The sequence below is a fragment of the Vombatus ursinus genome, unplaced genomic scaffold, assembly GCF_900497805.2.
Source record: "Vombatus ursinus unplaced genomic scaffold, bare-nosed wombat genome assembly UNPS02014158.1, whole genome shotgun sequence".
NCBI classification, from domain to species: Eukaryota; Metazoa; Chordata; class Mammalia; order Diprotodontia; family Vombatidae; genus Vombatus; species Vombatus ursinus.
In genome coordinates, this window is record NW_020953936.1 from 2,480,550 (window position 1) to 2,500,099 (window position 19,550).

Here is a 19,550-nt window from a genome sequence, read left to right on the forward strand (position 1 = left end):
CATAACTTAGCATAGTCCCTGGCACACAGCAGGTACTTAATAAATACTGCTGACTGACTAGCTATTACTCATGTTGGCATAAAACCAAATTCACCCTAGTTTCACAGTACCTATGCAACAAATGATCTTAAGGCAGAACTAAAATCGTAAATTTAATTTTCTATAATATTAAATTAACTATTTACTTGAATTATTGGTCTGTCTCTCTTAGTCTTAAGTTTCCTTACTGGTAGGGAACATTTCTTTCACAATACTTTTAACACAGTAGGTACTTAAATGTTTATTGAATGAATAAATGTCCTGCAACTGAAATAAAGAAAAAAAAAGAATGAAGAAAAATATAAGATAGAGTAGGAAGGAGAAAAAGCCAAATAGGCTGAAGAGTCAGGAAAGAAAGCAACAAATTTCTGTTGTGTGAGGAGAAGAGAAAGACTAGAATAAACTCTATGGGTGTCTGTGTGTGTGTATGAGACACAGAGAGGGAAAGATACGGAAAAAGAGAGAAAGAAATGAACAGAGCCAGAGAATGAGTCATGAAACAGAGAGAAAACGGAAAGACAGGGTAAATTTACAAATGGAATTTTAAAATGTTAGCAGAAACCAGAAAAGTGTCGTGGTCAAGTTTCCAAAAAAAAAAAAAATAATAAAAAAAGAAGAGTAAATGGAGTGATACCAGTATGAATGGGTTGGCTCCCTTTCGGATATCCACACCAGCCTCGGAGTTGGAATAAATGTTATTATCAGCAATCAAGCCTCCTGCTTCCAGGCGCAAAAATATTCCTGATGCTTTGCAATGGTAAATGTCATTCTTTAGCATGATGATCTAAACCAGAAAAAGAAAGTATTCTTTATTGTTTGGTTATAAAGCTCTAAAATACACGACACAATGAAAAGTCTAGTACTGCCCTTACCAGTTGACATGTATCTGGATTCTTTTCAATTCTCTTAATGCTTCGGTTTAAGTAACATGTATGCATATGTGTATGTAGGTATAATGTGTGTATACATGTATATACACACACATATATATTGTATATACAAACAATCTGGCTTTAGCTTCCAAACAATAGCATATTTCCCTACTCCACCCCACGTCTCATTATTCTACTCAGAACTATGACTTCCTTATCACCTTCTTGTCAATTTCTTGAAGAAAGTTGGATCAGAGTTTAATGTTTACTCCACATTTATCTATAGTTAGACACATGGGAATATTATTTAAAAACAAAACCAAACAACTATTTTTTAAAAAAATCACAACTTCAAATCATGCAGCCTAGCTGTGAACTGATAGGACCCAATGGAGATGAAAAGAGTAGCTATCATGTAGCTAGAAAGAAAATGGGGGAAGAGATAGGGAAGGATTTTCTGAGCAAGGGCACTGAAATGAAGCCAGAAGCAAAAGATTCTTAAAAACAATGTCTGCAGCCTCAAAAACAAAACAAAATAAAACAAAATACAGTGTTCACCTGTGCACTGTGTAAAACTAGAAGCCACACCCACAAAACAGTGATCAACATCAGCAATATTCATTGGCACATTAAATATAGAGATGTTCAGGAAGGCAATAATTTATTCTGAGTCCCTTTGCCATTGCTATATCATTTTGGGAAAACCAGCACTGAAATGTGGGTTGAATACAAATGGAATGGTGATCTCATTCCTATCCTAATAAATTTTGTCGTTGTTCAGTTGTTTCAGTCCTGTTCGACTCTCTGTGACCCCATTTGGGGTTTTCTTGGCAAAGATACTGGAGTAGCTTGCCATTTCCTTCTCCAGCTCATTTTACAGATGAGGAAACTGAGGTAAACTGGGCTGAGTGACTTGCCCAGGGACATAAAGCTAGTATGTGACTTACTTTCTGGCATAGACTGGCACAGGTCTACTCTGTCCATCATTGGAGGAAAAATTTTAAAAAATCAACTTGAGCCTCCATAATCACCTAGTCCCAGGCTGAGCTTTCTCTCCCCACTCCCAGCTATTTCAGGTACCTTGCCATCTGCCCTTCCACTATTATGTATTCCAACCCCCACCCTTTTCTACCTCTTCCTAAGCTCCAAACCATCCTAGAACCCATATGAGATGAGCCAGTATTAGGAAGACATGTCACTACCAGGAGCACCCACTTCTTTAGCTCCCACCTTTTACAAGGCAGCCTGACCACTCACAAGGCTTGGATGACATGGAAGCCAACAGCTCTACTGCCTCTAGGACAAAATACAAACTTGTGTTTGCAATTTCAAGGCCCTCACAATCTGGCTCCCATCTGTCTTTCCAGGCTGATTCTACATTATTCCCCCCACACACCCTAAGCTCCAGGCAATGTAATCAACTTGCCATCCATCATATATAACATCTCCATTCCCCATCTCTGCACCTCTGTACAAGCTGACCCCAGGTCTGGAATAGTCTCCTCATTTCTTTGACTGTCTAGGTCCTTTCAGGCATCAACTCAAATGCTACCTCTTTCTTTCTTCTTTTTTTTTTTCTGGTTAGGCAATGGGGTTAAGTGATTAGCCCAGGGTCACACAGCTAGTAAGTATTATGTGTTTGAGGCCGGATTTGAATTCAGGTCCTCTTGAATCCAGGGCCGGTGCTCTATCCACTGCGCCACCTAGCTGCCCCCCAAATGCCACCTCTTTCAAGTGGCCTCTCCTCACTGGGATGTTTGGAATGACATGGAAGCTGGTCTTGAGGAGGCAGGTGAGGGTAAGAGTTGGTCTTACCCTAATCCTTAGGCTACTAAGCATGAAGAGTAACACTGGCTGAGACACTGGTGACTTTGCACAGCCCCCTCTCACTGAAATCCAATTCACTTGCATGTGATGGCATCACCTCCCTGATGTCATGGTCCTCTTCGAGAACAAAGAACAAAGGGCAAGAAACTTGCAAACTGTTCTCTCAGGGCGAGTGCTTGAGTCCTCTTCATTGAATGAGAAATGTTAAAACTATAAGCCACAAACATTAAAATATTTCCTGTAGGTTTTCTCCCAGAGGTGTTATTATAACTTCCTACAGTTTTAAATTTATCTTTATTTGGTGCTACTTTAGGGAAATCAAATCATATTAATTTGAGGAAAAAACCCAAACATTTCAGATTATGACAGCAAGGTAAACATCGTTGCCCAAAGAAGCAAGCCCTTGAAAAAGAAAGGCTATTATTATAGTCAGTATTAAATAGCTAACCCTTAATTCTCCTTTCTAAGTGGCGCATTTCAGGTCATTCTCCTACCACTAGCTAATGAGCTAACTAATTAGCCACCTAGCCAGCATTTACATAGCTCTTTAAGGTGCACAATGTGATTTATGTGTATTATCTCTTTTGATTATCATAGTAACCTTGTGAACTTCATGCTACAATTAATCCCAATTTACAGATGAGAAATCTGAGCCTGAGAGAGGTTAAGTGATTTGCCCAGAGTCACACAGCCTAACACTCCAAATAGTCTCTTTTATCTACTATCTACTTCACTATCAGTTCAATTTCTCTGAAAATAAACTCAGGTCAGAGGAGTCTGATTTACTCAAATGTCCAAAGCACCTTGCTTGGCTTCAGAGATGTCCTCTAGGAATTTTCAAGGCTTTTCTCTCTAACTTACCCTTTAAACTTCAATTTTTCCTGAAAAGTACAATGATTGCCCATTAAATATGATAGTCAAATCAGGAGGCTTTGCAAATAAGATAAACCACAAAGACTATAGTAGGAGAATAATATTTCAAGTAGAAGAACAAATTATGAGCAAAAGGGCTTATTAAAAAGAATGAAATCATATTGAGATTCTAATTAACCTTACATAAGTTAATGACACATTTGAGTTCTACAAGGCGTGAATGACATTGTTGGTTCACAGTTCTGGAAATAACTTGGATTAAGGTTGTTAGACAAAGTGCTAGACAAATTTCACTTCTGATAGAAGACAAAATTCATTTCTGAAAGAGTTGGCTTGGTCTTTTCTCCCAAGCGATCTTCAGAATGGGGAAAACAATAGACTGGGTGAAATTCAATTGCATAGTGATGGAGACAAAAGATAAAGCTGTTTGTTCTACACAATATCCACACTGTGATTTAAGAGTGTGGGGAATTTGTTAATGCTCCTGGTATGTCATGAGTTTGGGCTCTAGGGATACTCCCAACTTGGGTGTTGCTCAGGGTCTGAAATGAATTTCTCTGGCATCCTATAGTTTTCACCTGAACCATAAGACAGGTCCTGGCATTTATTTTTTATTTATTTCACTTTAAGATTTTTTGAGTTCACTTTTACAATTTTAGGTCATTAATTGAATAAAACCATGAGCTTAGAAATATCAAATGCATTCTAAAGCCAGCTTCAAAATATTTAACTCTTTAAGTTACCAAGATGTGAATTCAGGAAACTTTTCAAGAAGCAGTTAACGTTATTATCACACATAGCAGCCTGTGAACTATCTCTTTATATCCAGTCAATTCCTGGGTAAACAGGGTCTATTAAAGGTATCAGTGAAATATTGTTAAATCAAGGGAGCACTGTTGGGAAAATGATTTTAATTAAAGTTAATTAATTCTCCAGGAAGCAAACTAAAAATGGGTCTTATTTAATGGCTGGTTTAAAAAAAATTCTCATAATATAACAAAATAAGAAAATAAATGAAAATAATAAAACTAATTATCATAATAACTGGGGATTCACAGATACATATCTGTTTCAGCCTTGGACAGCTATAAAACTGACAAAGTTAGACCTCTCCTTTCTCTTCCTAAGGAAGAGGGAATGGGCAGAAGTGTCCCAGGAGTGGATGGCCATCAGAAAAAAATGCAAACACACTGAAGGGTGGTTGTAAGAAGTGCTGCTACTAGGACACAGACAGAAATTCCAGAAGGGCCAGATGTTTTTGGCGGAGCGAGGGTAGGACGATGAGACCCTGTGTGCCCCATAAGGGGGAGAGGAGATGAGAGTTAGAAAGAGACTGCAGTATCCCTACTGACATAACTACAAATGGTGAAACTTTTACCTCCCTAGAGGTCTCAATTCACTCTGACTCTTGAGTTTGAACATGTGTACTTGCATCTGTGTGTGTACACACACACACACACACACACACACACACACCACACACAGTCTATTTCTCACTTTAATCTGTTTGCTTTCTATATTTGCTAAATGTTCTAAAAAAAAAATCAGTTTCCCTAAGACAGAAATTTCCTGACTTTTTGATCTCAGGACCCTTTTACACTGTGAAAAATTATTGAGGCCTCTTCTCCAAAGACCTTTTGTTGATGATGTTTATAACTATAGTTTTTTTTTTTTTTTTTACTATATTAGAAATTAGAACACCCAAGTGTCATTATGAAAACAGTTTTGATCTTGTGCTTTTCTAAGACATAGTCATTGTGCGTATATGTATTTTTCCTTGGGGGAAAAAGCAAAAGAAACTTAACTAAACTGGAAACTATGGTCACCCTGGGGCACAGAGAGAAGAGGGGAAAACTTTTCTATGGTTGAGATCAACAGCTGGGGCCCAAGATGGACAAAAAGGATTTTTAGTGAAATCTATCATTATAGCTCCCCAGATCAAGGAAAAGATTGACTGAATCTGGACTCATACCTAGAAGTAAAAATGAGTCAAAGGCATGGTGGGAGAAGGTTTGATAATTAAGTCCAAGCAGAAGGAAGCCCCTCTCTGAGGTAGTGGTCAAACCCTCTCCTCCACCCAGAGGGAGCAGAATGGATGGGGGTGATGAAGGGAAAAGCCTGAAGGAAAGAACTGAGAAACAGTGGTTTTGCCTACAGCAAGGTCAGGGTCAGAGAAGACTAGCTAGTTTTCCTTTTCAGTCAAACAAAATGATAACATCATGACCACGGTCAAATTAGTGATAAAAACGCTAATACTAATAACAATAATTCCTTATATTTGAATAACACTGCATAGTGATCAAAGCTCTATTATTGTTATGCTCTCATCTGATTCCACAACTGGCAAGGCTAAGAGGGCATGTGGTATCATGTAGATTTTAGGAATGAGAAAAGTGAGGCTCAGATTAGAAAAGTGATTTGCTAAAGAGCACACAGAATCACAACTAGACCACAACAAAACCAAAGGTCTCTGAACTCCAAGGACAATGCTCTTTCCTCTACCACATGCAGCTCACCAAGGTGACGCTAACATTTCATTTCTTTCCATTCAAATAAACTGTTAAAACGACGAGCGACTCGAGGTAATTGCTTTTGCATTGTCTCATTTTAGTGAATAATGTGTATCAGAAGAAAAATTAAGTTGTATCTCCTTTGCTTTCTTACTGTAGAGGTGATTCATTCAATTCCTTAATTAAATGATGACTCAGTCAACCAAGATCTTCCTCATTTTCCTCATAGTCATTTACTACGGCCCTCATGCATACTGAGGGCAAACAGTAATTAGAATGCAAAACCTGTCCCTATGGCAGTTGAGACCTCATCCATTACTGTACCATGATAAGAGAGGACTGGATTAAGCTAAGGAAAGGCCAAACAACTCAGTGAAACCTATCATTAGGGGTTCAAAATGTATTCACTCCATCCCTGATCACGATAGGTGGGAGACTGAGCCCTCTACCTTTTTACAGTTGCCCATGTTACAGCCGTAACATATATAAATTGCAGAGGTGGAACAGTTTTAACACAAAGTATAGCTCTAACATGAGCAGGTCCAGGAAAAGCCCAGATGTCAACCCTGACCTTCGTTCTTAAGTCACTTGAAGAATTTCTCATACTATTACTTGTCCTTAAAATACCCCTTCGAGAAAAATACAGAAAAATACAAATAAAACTCCATCTTACAGAAAGAGAAACTGATTTATAGAGAGGAGAAAGGACAGGCCCAAAGTCTGTGCCAAAGGGACAGAGATAGGTCTCAATCAGGACTCTTCAAAGGATCAAGTCCAAACATGAGGCCCTGAATGCTTTCCTAAATTTCTATTTGTTTCACTAAATAAAGTATTTAGACAGACAAGGCAGTGAACTTTAATGGTTGACAAACATATAGGAGTTAGGAGAATCATACAGCCAGAGTTGGAAGGGACTTCAGAAATAATTTAGTCCAATTTGGTCATTTTACAGTTGAGGAAGCTGAGTCCCAGGAAACTTAAGTGATTAATACAAGATTATACAGGTAGTAAAGAGCAGAGGGAGGATTTGAATTCAGATTTTCTGTCTCCAGAACCATTACTATTTCCACTACAGGAGAAAGCTCTTTTCTTCCTTCCCCAATAGGATATCCAAGATGGTGGTTCAAATGATGTTTCTCACCTTCTCTTCCTCCTCCCTAAATCATGTTTTCCCATACCTGCCTCAAATAATGTGGATAACTATCTCAAATCTTTGTTTCACTTTGGCTATACTTTGTATTAAAACTGTTCCACCTCTGCAGTTTACATATGTTACAGCTGTAACATGGGCAACTGTAAAAAGCTAGGGGGCTCAGTCTCCCACCTATCATGATCAGGGATGGAGTGAATATATTTTGAACCCCTAACAATAGGTATCACTGAGTTGTTTGGCCTTTCCTTAGCTTAATCCAGTCCACTCTTATCATGATCCTTGTTTAGCTTTAAGGTATAATAGGAACAGAAATCCTTGGATTTTACCAATTTCAAAGAGCTGAGCCTAACAGCCAAAACTACAAAGTAGGCAAAGTGTATCTTACCTCACCAGCCCTTCTGCATCCCAGTATTTTAATAAGGACCTGGTAAAACAAATTTATACTGGTGTTATTGACTTGATGTGATATTCACACAAGGATTACCTGAATTCTAACAGAGGACTCCCAGAAGGACCAAGGCTTAACAAACAGCAACCAATCCTTTGTGGTAGAATTTCAGACACTGAGGTCCCTGAGTTGCTATTGGGGTGGGGGTGGGTATCTTCTAATAGCTCCTCAAAACGCACCTTAATGATATAGACCTATTCTATCTACTCAAGGTGGATTCTCATCACAAGGTTTCATTTATAAAAATGACATTTATATAGTATTTTGAATTTCTTTGGCTTAAGGTATTATGAAACTGTTAAATATTGAGATGAATGAAAAGCCTGAGAGACAGTTTCTGGGTAATTAATAATCAATTTATTAATTAGGCTAGCTGATAATAAATTGATGGTCAGCAGTCTTTTCCAATAACCAAAGACAAAACCATGGAGATCACCGAATGCTTAAATACCTTCGGAAAAAGTGGGGGGGGCGTGACAGGTGAAAATCAACCCTGCCTGCTGAACAATTAATGAGAGTGTAGACTTTCAAAAGAGGAGGTGGGCTGAAAGCCTTCAGCTCCTCCTGCTGAAAACACGGCTGGATCATGAGACTTAGCCACCTCCGGCAATCTGGGCAAAAAAAATTCATCTCTACCCACAACACTCTGGTTAGTTTTCTCCTTCATGAGCTGCATTACCCCAAACCACAATGGGCAGCTGCAAAGATTTAGACTTAATGCTTTAGGACTGGAATTCACCTACATTAGATTCAGTTTCCACTCTAAACAGAAGTAAAGTCTTCTGATTGGGTGGGGTCCTGCCCAAGATCAAGGAATTAGAGAAAGACTACTTACCATCAATTCATTGCTTATCAACTAGCCTAATTAATAAATTGACTATTAATTAGCCAGAAACTATCTCTCAGGCTTTTCATTCATCTCAATATTTAATAGTTTCCTAATACCTTAATACCTGGGCAATCTCATCTATCAGCCTTGTCTTTCAACCCCCTACAGGATCCCTGAATGAAGAAATAAAGGGAAAAAAAAATCTTAATTCTAATTTAATAATTGGTTATTAATATAACAGAAAAATAATCACTTCTCTTCAATATTATGATGAGCAAAAGAAAACCATAGGATTATAGGATTTGGAGCTGGAAGCACCTTAGAGAGCTAGTTCAACCTCCTAATTTTACAAACGAGGCCGTGAGAGGTTAAGTCACTTGCCCAAGGTCATGCAAGGCCTGAATTTGCCCCAGGTCTTCTGACACCAGATCCAGCTGCATTCTTTCCCCTGCCTCTCTAACATGGAACACACAATATGCTGTATGCTTACATAATGAAAGGCAGGTATATTTCGTTCAGGGAGGTTCAGGTTCCAATGAGCATAAACTATTAATTTGGAATTTTTAGGCTATAACTTGCCTACACATAGAAATCTGAGTCAGACAAATTAGCACTGTGGCTGCTTTAAATGGGAGTCTATTTCATCTCTCAAAATTTATTCAGCCAAATCTCTGCAATGTGATTACTGGAGTGGGTGATAGCTATTCTGGTAATAATCACAAGGGAAATACCTAAGAGATAAATTTCAGAATTTTGTAAGCTGTCATACAGACCCCAAAATAAGTTAGGTTTGTAAAGAGCGTGACTATTGTATAAAGAGAACATTACTGAGAACAGCTTCATGCCTTGAATACACAATTGGAAGAGCACATGATACCTGCTCATTCAGGAAGCCTTCCACACCCCTTTCCCATTGAAAAATCTCAGAATAATTACTTAAAGTTCTAAATAATTTTCAGACTGCAGCAATTGTCTGAAACCACTAAGAGATCTCTCCATCTTAGAGATAGTGCCAACAACTTTGAAGTTGGAAATACCATATAAAAACCAAAACTGTCTATGTGTTACAAAGAAGCATTATACATCTAAGCCACAATTGCAGAAATATGTCTCCTCAAGCATTCTTGGCCCTATGTCCATCCCTGGTCTTCACAAAAGCATGAATGAGGGACAGACAGAGATTTCTAAGCTGACCTCATTTTTTGTGGTTTTGATAGAGGCTTAGAATGATTTTAAAACTAAACATTAATAGCTAGATAATATGTCCCTTAAATCCTTTAGAGGTATGAAAGGAATGTGAATTTGATCCACAGTTTTCACTAACAGCCTCAAAAGTAAATCAGAGGTTGGATATTTTAACTATGAAGGTTGTTTAATGTCTAATAAGAATAAGGAGATCAAGATTTTACAGTAAAACTGAAAGAACCCATTACGTGTGTAACACTCCTCAGGGAAGATATGGGCTAATTTCTAACATGGGAAATCTGCTGCAACTACAGCACTCTGGCAGGGCTTAATTCTAATTCAATTTGTCAGCAATTAAAATCAAACTAGTGAAGTAGAAAATGAACAAGAAATGCTTCTCTACGATGCTGGAAAACAGGACAATCAACAAGAGCAAATGAAATGTATTTGATGCAAGCTGAAAAATAAATTAAAATCTTTCTGAAACGTACAGATTTCTCTCCTTGATCCATACCAGAAAGGTAGGAGATGTGTGAAGATGGAAGTGGGGGAAGCCCTGGACTGAGTCAGGATCTGAATTCTATTTCTAACCTTGTGAGAGCATGACTAGTCACAGTCTTTCTGCTTCCCAATTTTCCTTAAGCATAAAGTAAGGAGGTTGGGCTAGCTGACCTCTAAGGCTAGGGGCTCTTCCAGTTCTAATGCTAGTGACACTTTAGGGGAAGCCCTTGTAATATATTAGTTAATTAAATTTGTTTCCTATTTGTAGACAAAAAATAAATGCCAACTAGATAACATTACCCCAATTTTTCCAAAATGAAGTTCACTGGCTCTAAAAAGAAACTCTAAATGGAAGAATCACAGATTTTCTGAGTCTAAAAGGACCCTTATAAATTTCAATCCCCTCAAAATCCCTTCTACAAGCAGCTTCTGCTTGAAGAATGTCAATGAAGAAGAATCTACTATTTTCTGAAGCAGCACCTTCTACTTTTGGATAGCCCTAATTGTTAGGCAGTTTTTCTTTACATAAGTCTAAATACGCCTTTTTGGACCCTCCACCCCAGTACCTATTTCTGCTCTCTGGAGTGACAAAGAACAAGTCCCATCCCTTTTCCAAATGACAGTCCTTTATATACTTGAAGACAGTTTTTGTGACCTCCTTCCTCCTCGTTCCTCCCCAAAGCCTGCCCTCCCCAACTCTTCTAGCTAAACATCCCTGGTTCCTTCAGTTGATACTCACATGGCATGAGCTGATAATATGAACACACAGACCTTCACAATCCTAGCTGCTCTGCTCTGAATCCTCACCACCTTCCTGATGACCTTTCTAGAAGGCAGTGCCAAGAGCTGAACAAAATATTCCAAAAATGGTCTAACTAGAGCAGAACACAGGAGTGGGGAAATAACCTTTCTTATTCCTGGAAAGAATACCTCTCAATGCAGCCCAAGATTGTAAGAACTTATTTTAATGTCATATTCATGCTTTTTATAAATATTGAGCTTGAAGTCCTCCAAAATCCTTAGAGCTTTTTCAAGTAAACTGCTAACTATGTCTCCTCCCCATTCCCCATCTTGTACTGTGAAGCTGATTTTTTTAACCCAAGCCATTACAATTATTCCTATTAAATTTCACCTGTTTGGGCCAATGTCCTAGCTTGTCAAAATCTATTTGGATATTGATCATCATACAGTGTGTCAGCTCAGTTTCTTTGTCTGTAAAAAAAAAAAGCTAGATTTGATGGATTCTAAGGTTTCCAGCTCTAAATCTATGATGCTATCTGTCTCATATTTGTTTCATCTTCAAATGTGATTGCAGATGCCAATTATATCAATAAAAATGTTAACTAGCACAGAGCCAAGAGTAATTCCCTGGAGCACTCCACTGGAGCCCTCTAAATTGACATCAAGCTATTAATGATTACTCTTTGGGTCCAGCCATTCAACTAGTCCCCAAACCCATCCAATTATACATTCATCTAGCTTAGAACTTCTCATCTTTTCTACAAGAATAGCATGAGACACTTTTGTAAATGCTTTGCCATAATCTAGGTAAATTCTATCTACAGCATTCCTCTGATTTCCCAATTTAGCAATCCCATCTGCAAAGGAAATGAAGCTAATTGGTGTGACCTGTTCTTGATCCAAGCTGGATCACTGTCATCACCACTTTTTTTTTCTCAGAATTTCATGGCTCATCTTTTTAATAATATATTCTAGCATTTTGCCAGGAACCGAAGTCAAGTCCACTGGTTTATAGTCTGCATTCCCTTCCCTTTTGTGAAAAGTGGGAAAACAGTTCCCATTCTCCAATTCTGGAATTTCTCTCTCTTTCTTGAAGACCTTTCACGTATCACTAACAGTGGCTCAGCAATCACATCCACCAGTTCTTTCAGTATGTAATTCATCTGGGTCAGGTGACCCAAACCACCATCAAGGACTGATAGTAGTCTCTCACTTATCTTGGGTATCGACTTCCTATTTTAACCTTCTGCTCAGTTCTTTCCTTACCAAAGAGTATTCTCCTTGGCAGAAAAAAAGAGAAGTAAAATAATAATTAGGCGCCTCCACCTTCTCACTGCCATCAGTTAGGACCATCCTGAGCAGTATTGTCTGAACTCTTCCAGTCATGGAACTCATTGTCTTTCAAGGAAGAACCATTCTATTTTTTAACTGTAGTTGTTCCTTATATTAGGCCAAAATCGATTTCCCTATAAAACTTGTTTCCTACCAGGCCATCAACATTCCTTCTTTGATTCCATTTCTCTCCAATCTCTCATGCTACTTTTAAAAAAATTACCACTTTTTCATCCTTAGTTTTCCTCAACAGTCTCAGCTCATTCTGAGCATTAGCACTCTTGATTTTATTCTTACAAGGCCACGCTACATTTTTCTCATCATCTTCCATTATTGGCTCTAGCTTCCGTTTTCTTTTTAAAAATCCATGTCTGTTAGTGAATTCCCTGTGCATCCACATTGGTCTTTACAGAAAACTTCTTTTTCATCTGCTTTCATTCTTTTTATGTATGTTTCTTGCATCCCTTTCTACCTCTATCCAAGGTCTGAGAAAATACCAACTGAGTCAACTGGTTAGTAAGATAATGTCAGAAGAATCTAAATAAGAGAGATACTTATTTCAAAGAAAACTGAAGCTCTTTTTAGTTTTAGAGTTCTTTATAGTATAGATATAGTTAATTTTTCTCTCAAATTTTATGTATTTCTCTTTTCAATTGATTTTTTTTGTTTTTGTTCCCAATTTTAAAAACTGAATTAAACGCTATCCAAAGAAGTCCACCTTTATTTGAATTCAATTGGATTTGATTTTAAAAAGAAAAAGAAAGGCAACATTTCTGCCAAGGAAAACCCAAGTTCTTTTAAAAATCTACCACTTAAAAATTTTAAAAACCTCTATTGTTTTTACATGATCTAGATAAAGAACTTTGGGCTCTTTGGTATTAATAGTGCAAAAGATTAAATCTAATCTAGAAAATACAGAACCCTCCTGTGCTCATGAGAGATATCCTCAGCACAAATACTTGAACTGATACAAACTCATCTTGTGTTCAACCTAGTCAGATCTTTAGGGACTGGTGAGTTTCTGTGTTGACCTAGCAACACATATTCAGCATCTAGGGCAAGAGAAAAGATAATGACATAGTCTATGAGCAAGTCAAGGAACGATTCACTGAGAATCAGTGGTTTAGTGGAAAAAGCACTAAATTTGGAGTCAATTCTGCTACTTACTACCTGTATTCCTTTGGGCAAGTCACTTCCCATCTCTGGGTCTCAGTTTCTTCCTATGTAAAGTGGCCTCTGAAGCACCTTCCAACTTTAGATCTATAATCCTATGACCTTAAAGGTCGATCAGTCAACAAATATTTATTAAGCACCAGGCACTGTGCTAAGCCCTGGGTTCACTGCCAGAATCCCTTTCATTAACATCCTTGACAGCTTCTGTCTGAACTCTTCTAGTCACGGAACTCACTGCTTTCGAAGGCAGACTATTCTATTTTTGAACTATAGTTCTTCCTTATATTAGGTCAAAATCTATCTCCCTATACTTTCAGAAATAAACTGTTTCCTACCAGGCCAGTTACATTTAATCAGGCCCACTAAGTGTTTTGTTTACATCTAAATTATCCATGGTCACAAACAGTTTTACTATGTTTTTTAAGCAAAACCTTTTTTGTTGCAGGTATGGGGGAAGGTTAAATCCAGTTTTTAACATCTAGGTTACATATGATGCTTTATTTTTAAAAACTCTTCCGGAATTTGTACTCATATTTATAGATCAAAATGGAAGAATCTGAAATGTTATTAACTGAAAATGACTGATTTATTTTTTCTTTATTTTAAGGGAGCTGGGAGAGGGGGATAAAGCATAGATAAGAATCTGTTAATTAATAGCTTGCAAAGAGTAAATAAAATGCTGATATAATTTTATCTGGGAAGAATTGTAATGTGATGAAACTGTAGAAGACAAGGTCCTTAAAAGGGAAGGACTATTTGTCTTTTTACCCCCAGCATCAAGGCACATGCCTTGCTTCAGGCTTGCTGAACTGAAAATCCTGCTTCCTCCGCAAAACACCTTAAATGACTCCTACTGTCTGGACTCAGTGATTCAGTGTTTCAACATCCAATTGTATTAGGCTCTCTCATAATACTCACATTCATTTGGTCTAGTCCCATATGATGCATTCACTGAAATGCTCCTTCCCTGAACCACTCCTTTTATGGACCATGAATGTAGCTTCTCGATGTTTTACAAAATTCCGACCCAGTAGGCTTTTCTCTGACTACTTATCATTTGTCATCTTTGCCTCCTAAAAAACCCTAGGACCAGCTTCCATGGGTAGTTTTCTATCTCTCCCACCCTTCCACAGGAAATAGAAAATAGAAAGGGCAACAAACTACTTGTGGTACCATAGCAACCAGGGTTCAAAGCAATATTTTGCAGAAGTTCATGATTAGTTCAAAGAGCATTCTGTGCACAATTGGTTAGCTAACAACTAACCCAGACGCTATCAGTTAGCTCCAAGCCTCTTTTTGGAAGGTGTTTGCCACACTTTATAAGTCCTTATTATCATTCAATGCCAACAGACTTTTCTTTATTCCTGGGGATCTCTGGCACAATAATTAAATGGTTAATGAATTTCTTCTAATGGGTGTGAGTTCCCCCCCCCCAGATGGTACAATATTCCTTCTGAGAAGAGAAAAAAGAACTTTCCTCCCTTTTCTTTCTAGAGTTTCCTCTCTAAGGAGACTCTCAGGAGAGTCACAAACCAACAGCTGTTGCGTGAATCGTGTCTGTAGCTGTCAGCAGTGATGAGCCAAGATTGCTACTGAAGGGAGGAGCTGGTCCGTGACAACAACTACATCAAAAGAAGAATTCTCTGACTCTCTCTGGCTAAGAGGGTACTGTGTTTACTGTGTGCTTCTTTTTTTTTTCAAGAGGTGACTACCTTCTCCTTTCCTGTATGGCTGAGTCAATCATTGGTTGTTTTGTCTTGAATGTTTAATGATTCATTTCATTAGATAATTCATTAAATCAGATTTGCTCCTTGATACCTGGCAGACAACCCACCTTTTTCATCACCATTAGCAACAACAGCCTCTCAATTGTCACCAATAGGTAGGTGGTCGTGGGGACCTTGGGAATGGCAGTGCCCCTCAGGCCACTTGTACCACTTCTAATCCTGCTCTCAAACCCATTATCTGGGGAGGTAACTCTTGGGGTTCAGCCATCTCCACCAACTGTAAACAAACTACCACATGCAGAGCAGGCCAGTGGTAGGGTGCCCTGAGAGAGAGAGAGACAAGAGGCAGCATCTGCCACCCATGTCAAACCACTACCACCACCAAAACCAGCCTGAGCACCTTCTCCCCTTGAACCCTGATGGAGACAGCCCAGGAACATGAACCCAAGAGCCTAGGGAATAGCAGTTCTTCCAGCCCAGTATCCTCAGCCATAATCTTGGAAAACAACCCCTGTAGAGATTTAGCCTGGCCACTGCTCCAGTAAGGGCTATAGCCACAGCTACAAAAGACCTAGAAAGGAAAGTTCTTGCCACCTAAGTCCTTGGCATTGTCAGACAGTTCTACATCAGAAACTAATATAATTTTATAAGTAGAAATTGCATTAAAGAAGAAATATTAACATCTGATTTGCTGCAGTACCTTAAAAACCACAGGACTTTTCCATCTATCTGCCTTGCATATGTATTATCTCTCCCATTAGAATGTGAGCTCCCCACACTTAACACAGTGCTTTACACATAGAGAGCACTTAATAAATACTTAATAAATACTTTATCCCTTCATTTAATTTTTATTATGTTCCTATTCTCTGACACTGAAGTTTTTCCTAAGCTTTGATTAAACTGATTTTTACTCCAACTCAAACACAAGAAGCCCTTCTTTTTGATCAGGTGATCAAAAGTTAAAATCTACTCCTTGACACTAGAGGACCAACTACCAATCCAGGGGTAAATGTCTTCTGAGTAGCGAGGCAGCAATCTTTTTAGAGGATAGGTAGAAATTGGGGGGAGAAGGGAAGTGGCCACTGATAGATAATGTGCTAAAACTTAAATTACCAGCATCAAGATAATATTGTTTGCAACACTTTATTTTCATTCTGATGCAAGAAAAAAAAAAATCATCACCTGGTGGCCCCTCCTCTGGTGATTAGCCTCTCCAACCTTAGCTAGTCTGGTCCTCAGAGGACACATATCCTGCCTGTCACTGGCCCATATTCAGAGCCTTTGAGTTTAGTAAGAACTGATGGAGCAAGTCCTTCATTGAGATAGTCATCATCTTTGCAACCCCAGAATGCCGCAGCACTTTATTCATATTAACCCACATTCCTCTACTTCTAAACACAAATACTTGAACAAATCAAATGGGTTAATAGATATGTAATTTATAAATTCTCTTATTCCTTTTTACTATGAGAAGACAAACAGTAGAGTGCTAAATTTGTCTAAGAAAAAGCATTAGTTCAAAGTTGTCTGCATAAGTATTAGTGGATTTTGGATTTGCGCAAAAAAAAAAGATAATCAATTTTAGCATTTTAGGGACACCGGTAGAGTATTAACTTCCTAAAGTACATTCTTACACAAAGAAGTTTCCTCCAGGTTTGAAGAGGGCAGGTTAACACTACTTTTAGAAGGAAGCCCACATGGAACTCACCAGTGCTATGACTGACTGTGTGAACAAATACTCCAGTCCTTTGAATACATTATGAGGTTGAGTTAGAGGGTTTTCTAGGATCATTTCAGGGGTAGCTTTAGCGTTACCTTGGGGTAGAGGTAATAAGGAATTAGTGATTCACTAATAAGAGTGATTCTCAGCAGCACCAGGAAACCACTGAGGCAAGGATCTCAGAATGGCTTTGAGTAACTTCAGTAACAAAGGCAGCTGAGGGGTTATGTCATTTAAAAGAGACCAGACTAATCGGTGACATATTGTTTCACTGATTCTACGGGACCTGGGTTAGAGCAGTAAATGTGTGTTGACCGTATGAAAATCTCTATTTATAAGGCACAGCCTCCCTGGTATAGCAGGAATCAGGTTTCAGACAGCAGGGATGCTGCCTAGATCACATCCTTCCTGCCTTCCTGAACTCTTTTTTTTGTTTTGTTTTTTAGGCAATTGGGGTTAAGTGACTTGCCCAGGGTCACACAGCTAGTAAGTGTCAAGTGTTTGGTCTGAGGCCAGATTTGAACTCAGGTCCTCCTGACTTCAGGGCCGGTGCTCTATCCACTGCGCCACCTAGGTGCCCCCTTCCTGAACTCTTAAAGGTGCTCTCAGAGTGTGGACAGAATTAGGTTTGGCCATTCTGACCCCACTGGATTCTCTGCTCAAGGCAATGAATAACTCATTCACCTTCATGACTGCTCTAAATTTCTCAATGACATTTTTTGAAAAAAATCATGGACATGGACATGTTTTCTATAAAGGGATGTGTAATGATGGAAGACAACATAACTGGGAAAGCAAGCCGACCAAAGGAAATGCAACACATACATTTAAAAAGTACCACTGAAAAAACTAAGCTATCCAATAAGCCCAGTGATACACCAAGCACTCACTGCACACAGATGTTTTATACATAGGTCCCTCGGGTAAATCAGGAATCAGGTATCTGGAAACAGGTAAACAATTAGACTCAATTGATTAAGAACTCATCTTAAGGACTCAACTTTTGCTTGTTTAAAGATGTGCATTGGAGCACTTCTCACAGCACCTTGCTATTCTGCACGCACCGGACAGCATACACCAGGTCCCTGAAGACATTCCCTTCCATCTTGGCACGGCCTCGAGAGCAGACAAAGACGCCCCCCTTCCCGTCTCTGAAAAGGCACTTCCTAATGAGGCAGCCCTGCAAGGAACTGGCGAGGGACTGAGCCTCGCCGTCTCTCTGAAGCTCCTGGTGCAGGGTTTTCAATTCCAGGCCTCTCTGGAGGTCGGACAATCGAGCGGTCTGCGGCCGGCCAAGCAGAGACCTGACCAGTGTGTGGTTCAGCCCGGGCGGCTGGTGGTAGTGTCTGTACACAAACTGGTCTTCAGGTTCATTTTCGCTGCCAGAGCTCTGGCTGCCATCATAGGAGTCCGGATCGTGGACAATCCCCTTCCTGTCCCTGGCAGGGCAGAGGTCCTTGCTAATTTCATTCTCCTTCTGAAAGTCTTTCTCGCATGCTTGTGGGGATTTCAAGGTTGCAAAGAAGTTGCTCTGGTCTTCACCTATGACTATCTCACAGGTCCTTAAGTTCCCTGGGGGCAGATGCCCTGAGGTTTCTTGGCTTGATGGGTTAAAAGGTGCTGAGTCTCGGGTAGTTGATAAAGCAGAAGAGGACTTGACCAGGCCCATCAGATGCTTATAGGCCCAGTTCCTGTCTGATGATGGATGCCCTTCCACAGTCACAGAGGCAATTTCACTCCCAACAAACTCACAATTTTCAAGGACACAAAGGGCTACGCTGTGAAGGCTGATGCTGGCTTGATTAAAGGTGCAAAATTTAACTTGGCAGGTTCCGGGAGCATGAATCTGCAACTGCCCATTCTCGAAGTTGCAGTTATCAAATTGGACATGACCCGAAGATACCTAAAAAAGGAAAATAAGAAAATGAAATCACAAAGCAACGAGGGATTTCCCTGCCTTATTTCTGATCTCCTTTTTCCTTTATAAAGGATTTTTTTCCTTCAAATAACGAATGAATTATGTACTTCTTAGCAACTAATGAAGCTCTGTACCTGATCCACTTCTCACACCCATAAAAATTGTACTTCAGTATGACCTTCCTGGTCCCACTTACATACTGCTAAGTACCAACTAGCCAAAGAGAAAAATTTTAAACTAAATGTATGTGTCTGCCTTTCTCACCACATCCTCCTACCTTGACCAAATTCCAATGGGCACAAACAACACCTCCAAGTACAGGACAGATGCAATATATCTTTAGCCCTTTCCATACAACTAGGAGTCCTTGCAGTGGTTTTGGAGCTGGGGGATGGAATGATTCAGAGAAGCAATCGTGGTGACGGTAAGGGGGCTCTAACAAACGTATTCCAGATTGCCAGTCTGAACACAGTGACGCCAAGAGACTTCTTGTTTTGGTAAGCATCATGGAATTCATATCTTAGAGCTGGTCAGGCTTATAAACTCAAAAGAATCCTATCAGGGAAGAGTGAGAGTGGGAGTATAGTTCCCCGGTACCCAAGAGGAGCATCTTGAACTCCTTGGGCAGGGTACTTTGGAGGGGATGTGGGAATAGGAACAGAATCTTTCCATTTTACAGAACCCAGCTCAAGTTAACTC

General features: G+C 39.3%; 1 protein-coding gene across 3 annotated transcripts in view; it reads right to left on the bottom strand.

The window, feature by feature from the left end:
• FBXO10 (F-box protein 10) overlaps positions 1-19,550 on the bottom strand; it is a 97,369-nt gene that overhangs the window by 44,250 nt on the left and 33,569 nt on the right. For all 3 annotated transcript variants that reach the window (XM_027859081.1, XM_027859080.1, XM_027859079.1), the window contains exons 4-5: positions 17,979-18,836; positions 674-823 (exon numbers count right to left, since the gene is read on the bottom strand). In XM_027859081.1, the coding sequence (XP_027714882.1) occupies positions 674-823; positions 17,979-18,836 (1,008 nt within the window). The remainder of the gene's footprint in view (positions 1-673; positions 824-17,978; positions 18,837-19,550) is intronic.